The following is a 6390-nucleotide window of genomic DNA, read 5'->3' as shown; positions in this document are numbered from 1 at the left end:
AGGAAATAAATTCAAGAAGACAGACAAAGAAGTGACATGCTACAACTGTCAACAATAAGGGCATTATGCAAATGAATGCCCTCTCAAGAAGAAAAATGACAAAGGCAAGAAGAAAGCACTCATAGTCACTTGGAGCGATAGCGATGACGACGATGAGAAAGCCAACATATGCCTCATGGCTATAGATAAACTTACCGGAATGCAAAAGCAAGCTGGAGATAAATCTGGCTTAGGCTACAACATAAATGAAGAAAGTTCATCTACCTCAACCACTCAATCTTGTGTGGAAAATAACAACTTTAAATATATGAAGTTTGTGAGATCCAACACGATATATGAACCAGAGATCCCTATGACATATTCAATATCTCAACAGAGTAAATTCTTACACATAGGGTTGGGATATGTTGAACCAGATAGATCTAAGTCAAGATGGCTTAAACCTAGATCAAATCGGTCTGGATATAGTCCTGAAAGATAAAGAATTTCATCAACTCAACATAAACCACATTTTAAAAACTCTTCTAGAATGTATTGGAAGTCAAACAGGAATAATCGATATGATCACTACATTGGCACACACAACACAATATATACATCAGATAGAATTGTCACTTCCAAAGGACAATATCATGGAAAGTCTGTAACGATAATCCAAGTATGAATTTCAAAGGGATTAATCCAGCGTGGACCCAAGTAGAAATAGGGACCAGAGTTATTTTATCTTGTTTTTGAAGGTAAATAAAAATGAACAAAGTAAACAAGCAGTCTTGTACTTGGATAGTGGGTGCTCAAGGCATATGACCGGAGACAGAAGGATGCTATCTGAATACATACCAGGACTAGGACCAGGACTAGGACCTAAGATCACTTTCGGAGACAACTCTAAAGGTACAACCATGGGTAAAGGTAAGCTTATCCATGAAAATATTAGCATTAAAAATGTTTTACTTATAGAAAATCTGAAATATAATCTGATTAACATTAGTCAATTATGTGACTATGATTATTGTGTAGAATTTCAAAAGCACACTTGCACCATAACAGATCAGTCTGGACTAATCATTATGACAGGAGAAATAAGTAGAAACACCTATAAAGTAAATTAGTCGGATCCACCACTCATTTCAATCTATCTGGTAGCCACAAAGATGAACCAGAACTGGTTATGACACAAGAAACTCAATCACTTGAACTTCAAAGCTTTAGCCAATCTGAGTAAACATGAATTGGTTACAGGTCTGCCTAAAATCGAGTTTTCAAAAGATAAAGTTTGCACTGCTTGCCAGCTAGGTAAGCAAGTCAGATCAACTTTTAAAAACAAATGTTGTAAATCTTCTTCCAAAAGCTTAGAACTGCTGCATATGGATCTTTTTATTCCTATACCAGTAATGAGCTTAGGAGGAATGAAGTACACCCTGGTTATTGTTGATGATTTCTCAAGCTTTACTTGGGTGATATTTTTAAAATCCAAAGATCAAACTGTCACTCAATTGATTAAAATTCTTTTAAAACTTCAAAATGAGAAATCTCAAATGATTGCTAAAATTAGAAGTGACAGAGGAACCGAGTTTACAAATCGAACTTTGTCTACTTATCTGGAAAGTCACGAAATCAAACATGAATTTTCTGCATGTAGAAAGCCACAACAAAATGGTGTTGCAGAAAGGAGAAATAGAACTCTAAAAGAAGCTGCTAGAATTTTAGAACAATGATTGGTGATTCAGATATTTCACAAAAATTTTGGGCAGAAGCTGTAAGTACAGCTTGTTATACTCAGAACAGATCAATGATTAATAAGAAAATCAAAAAAACACCTTATGATATCTGGTATGGTAAAGTTCCAGTGATATCATACTTCAAGGTATTTGGTTGTAAATGCTTCATTCACAACAATGGAAAGACTCATCTGACTGCTCTAGATGTCAGATCAGATGCTGGTTTGTTTCTCGGATACTCATCTGTTAGTAAAACTTATAGAGTATTTAATACTAAAACTCTAACATTTGAAGAATCAGTTCATATTGTTTTTGATGAAACATCTGTTGCTAATGAATCTCCAAGCTTGAATGATCTTAGTAACAGAATAGAAGATTCAAAGCTTGACTCAGATAATGAAGAAGAGATCCAGATCAGACGGAATAGAGAAAATCTATGTGAACCAGAACAAATTGAAGAACAGAGACCAGAAGAACCACCAATTGATAATGAGGTTCCAAAAAATACAGATCCCGTTGAAAATCAAGATGATCAAGATCAACAAGGCAATACAGATCAACTTGGCCCAAATTATAGATGGACCAAAACTCATCCTCCAAACTCGATAATAGGTAATCCATCTGCACCTTTGAGAACCAGAGGTCAGATGATAAGTGAACTAATGCACGCTGCTTTCATTTCTCAGATGGAACCTAAGAAAGTAGAAGAAGCTTTACTTGATAATAATTGGATAAAAGCTATGCAAGATGAATTGAACCAATTTGTAAAAAATTCTGTCTGGCATTTAGTTCCTAGACCTTCTGATAAATCTGTAATAGGAACTAGATGAGTATTTAAGAATAAACTCAATGAGAATGACATTGTAGTAAGAAATAAGGCTCGTTTAGTAGCATAAAGTTATAGACAAGAAGAAGGTATAGACTTTGATAAAACCTTTGCTCCAGTAGCTAGACTTGAAGCTATTAGAATATTTCTTGCTTATGCTTTCTCCAAGGATTTTAAAGTGTTCCAAATGAATGTTAAAATTGCATTTCTAAATGGTTTTCTTCAAGAAGAAGTGTTTTTTGAACAATCCCTTGGATTTCAAAGTCAAGCTTATTCAGATCATGTGTTCAACCTGGATAAAGCTTTTTATGGGTTAAAACAAGATGCACGAGCTTGATATGATACTCTTTCACTTTTTTTAATAATCGTGGTTTTTGATATTGGCAGCTCTATAGATAAAACTTTATTTAAATTTGTCAAAGGCGATCATACTTTATTAGTACAAATTTATGTTGATGATATCATATTTGGGTCAACTAACCCCAAATTATGCAAGAAGTTTTCTAAGATGATGAAGGATAAATTCGAGATGACTATGATGGGAGAATTGACATTCTTCCTGTGATTACAATTCAAACAGATGGATAAAGGGATATTCATAAATCAGGTCAAATAAACAAAAGAACTTCTGAAGAAATTTGGAATGGAGAATTTCTCTGCTGCTAGTACCCCAATGAGTGCTTCAATCAAACTAGATAAGGATGAAGCTGGAACTTCAGTAGATCAAACTCTATTCAGAGGCCTTATAGGATCCTTAATTTATTGTACAGCAAGCAGACTAGACATTATGTTCTCAGTTGGTCTGTGTGCAAGATTTCAATCTGATCCGAAACAATCTCACTTCATTGCTGCCAAGAGGATTCTAAAGTACTTAAAGGGAACTCAGAATGTTGGATTGTGGTATCCAAAGGACTCAAGTTTCAATCTTATTGGATACTCAGATGCAGATTATGCAGGTTGCAGAATTATTCGTAAAAGCACAAGTGAGACTCGTCAATTTCTTGGGGACAAGCTCATTTCTTGGTTCAGCAAGAAACAAACATCTATTGCTACATCCACAGCTGAATCAGAATACCTAGCCGCAGGAATTTATTGTGCACAATTGCTCTGGATTCAACAGCAACCCAGAGATTATGGTGTTGATTCATCTGAAGCACCTATCTACTTTGACAACACAAGTGCAATTGCTATCACATATAACCCTGTCTTACACTCTAGAACAAAGCACATTGACATTCGCCACAATTTCATTCGAGATCATGTTCAAAAGAAAAATGTTCGTCTGAAATATATCTCAACTGATCTACAAGTTGCTAATATTTTCATCAAGCCATTACCCGATGGCCCAGAGGATGATTGTCTGGTCCGTAACCCGAATAGATGGGCTGGGCTGGCCCAAGATTGAACTAAAGTGGGTTGAGCAAAATAATATTCTGTTAATAAAAAGTTCCATAAAGTTCAATAATGATAAAGACAATTATTAATAATTTTGTTCTAAAATAAAGTACAATAATTTTATGATTTTTATTTATTTGTTGTGTTGAGTTTTTTTTTTTTTTTTTTTTTTTTTGTACGTTCGATTGGTCGATGTAGTCTTTTTATATACTACGTTTATATATAAATATTTTAGGAAAAGATGGTGACAATTTGATGTCGAGATTTTATTTTTTAATGGGACGTTGGTGGTGCTGGGTCAAAAACCCAAGAGTTTTTGGTGTATTTTTTGTACTTGAGAGACCTGGCTAGTTACACAAAGTCAACTGGAGATTGTATAGTATAGGACATGTTAATTCAAGAAATTTTATAGTCAGCACAACAACGGGGCTTTATTTATTTATTTATAATACTTCCAGCAGCTCTGAGTCTGACCAAAATTAAAAATAATATTACGTCCGATTTGTGTGCCAACGATACATCGATTGTCGTGTATTTGGTTTCTGCAATCACAATTAAGTAATTCCAATATTATGTAAGAGGGTTACTTCGATCCTACCCCATGGTGCTTATGAGATAGATAAAAATTTTTCATTGGTTCAAATCACGTCTTTCATCTATCATATGGGGTAAAACTCATAGGATAGGATGAAATTTTCCATGTAAAAGATACTAAGATAGTACTAAAAACGTTTCGGTTTTGGATACATTTAACTTGGTTGATTTAATGAAGTTTGTTTTTCCTAAAAAAAAAGATAAAGAGTTTATATAGAACCCGATTATATCCAATTAACTAACTTGATTCTTTGACGGGTGTCATTGTGTCAATCGGTCGGGCTGAGTTGACGAAAATATTATTTATAAATTTCTAAACCCGAACGCGAATCGATTCGAAAATAGCTAACCCGACTAAGTTGATCATCCCGAACTAACTCGATTTTATTTTTTATTTTTACTAAAATAATTAAATAAAATTCAAAACACACAATAATAATTAATTTAAACGCATAATAACAAAATCTAAGATCTTATATAATTTAAATTTAAAATTCTAGTTATAAAAATTTTAAAGTATATTTTCTAAAAAAAATAAAAAATTATTTCAAAAAAATCAAAATTTTACAAAATAAACATTAAATGACGAAACTCCATTAAATTAATATACAATAAAAAATTTTCCAGAAATAAAATATATAAAAATATAGCAAATATTTTTTAATTTTATATAAAAATAATAAATAGATAAATAAATTTTGAGTCATCTCTGGTTGACCCTAACCCAACCCGAATCCGAATAATTTTTCGGGTCAGCTTTCCGGTTCAATCTGATTCGATCCGAACCCAAAAATACCCAAGCCTAACCCGATATTTTTAAAAAACTCATGTCGGTTTGACATGTTGAGTTCAATTTTAACACTCTTAGATTGTGTAGGTTTTTTATTTAATTGTGTTGATTTTCCATTTTTTTATTATGAATTATATATAAAAATTTAATGATATAGATAGAAAGATAAATAAACGCTTTTTATAAATTTTTTTTTTAAAGGTGATGAAATATGTTAAACGTACTTTATCATAATATAGATGAAGAGTAAATAATTAGGATCGTCATCTACATAAAATGGACAAAAAAAAGTGTAGAAATTAGGTAAGCCCATGGCCATATTACCAAACTTGCACGCTAAGCAACGTCGGTTTTTCTTAGTTGTTTTTAACCTGTTGTTTTCAATCAATTGTGGTTCCTATTTGCATTATATAATACATGAAAAAATGTGGTAAAAATAAATATATAATTAATTTGATAAGCCACAAGTCTGGCTACTTATTTTATTTCCATATCGAATATACATACATGCGTGTCTGTTATTAAAAGGGGATTGATTAATTCGCATCCGTCTGGATTATGAAGCACTATTCTTGATTTAGAGCGATTATTCCTCACAACATGCCGCTCACATGAATGGAGAACTATGGTCTTAGACCTTAGTACACTATTTGTACATTTTTCATTTTTTGTCCTTTTTCATCGAGTGATAATGTTGTGTCTTAGAATATTAATGTGTCATCAAACAATTGTTGATATTACGATAAATATTGTGTAATTTATTATATACCCAATAACACGTTAATACTCAAGTGAAAAATAATTAAAATTACAGAAAAAAATAAACGACCATGAATTAACCGAAAACCAATGTTTACGGTGGCCGCGTAGGCGAGAGGAGGCCATCAGCCGCGCAGCACCTTTTTCTTATACGGTTCTCTACACAGAAGAAGATGAGCAGGGGTAGGCGAGACAATCAAAATCAACAATTTTTTTACAAAAAAAAAAATCATATTATTATGTATTACACACTTTCTCATCCGAAACATAATAGCCCCTCACATCTTTCATCTCCCAAACCTATGGCC

The 6390-nt window shown here is 32.8% G+C and overlaps 2 protein-coding genes across 2 annotated transcripts; both read left to right on the top strand.

Annotated features, from left to right (window-relative positions):
* The first annotated feature begins 1711 nt into the window (after window positions 1–1711).
* On the top strand, window positions 1712–2548 carry LOC140889981 (uncharacterized). The gene has a single exon (XM_073297727.1). It carries the CDS (start codon window positions 1712–1714, stop codon window positions 2546–2548), a length of 837 nt encoding a protein of 278 aa, XP_073153828.1.
* A 639-nt stretch (window positions 2549–3187) lies between these two features.
* Window positions 3188–3949, top strand: LOC140889980 (secreted RxLR effector protein 161-like). The gene has a single exon (XM_073297726.1). It carries the CDS (start codon window positions 3188–3190, stop codon window positions 3947–3949), a length of 762 nt encoding a protein of 253 aa, XP_073153827.1.
* Window positions 3950–6390: the final 2441 nt, after the last annotated feature.

Source organism: Henckelia pumila, chromosome 3 (assembly GCF_033568475.1).
Source record: "Henckelia pumila isolate YLH828 chromosome 3, ASM3356847v2, whole genome shotgun sequence".
Classification (NCBI taxonomy): Eukaryota; Viridiplantae; Streptophyta; class Magnoliopsida; order Lamiales; family Gesneriaceae; genus Henckelia; species Henckelia pumila.
Note: the sequence above shows the minus strand (reverse complement) of the source record. Positions and strands in the feature narration are given on the sequence as shown.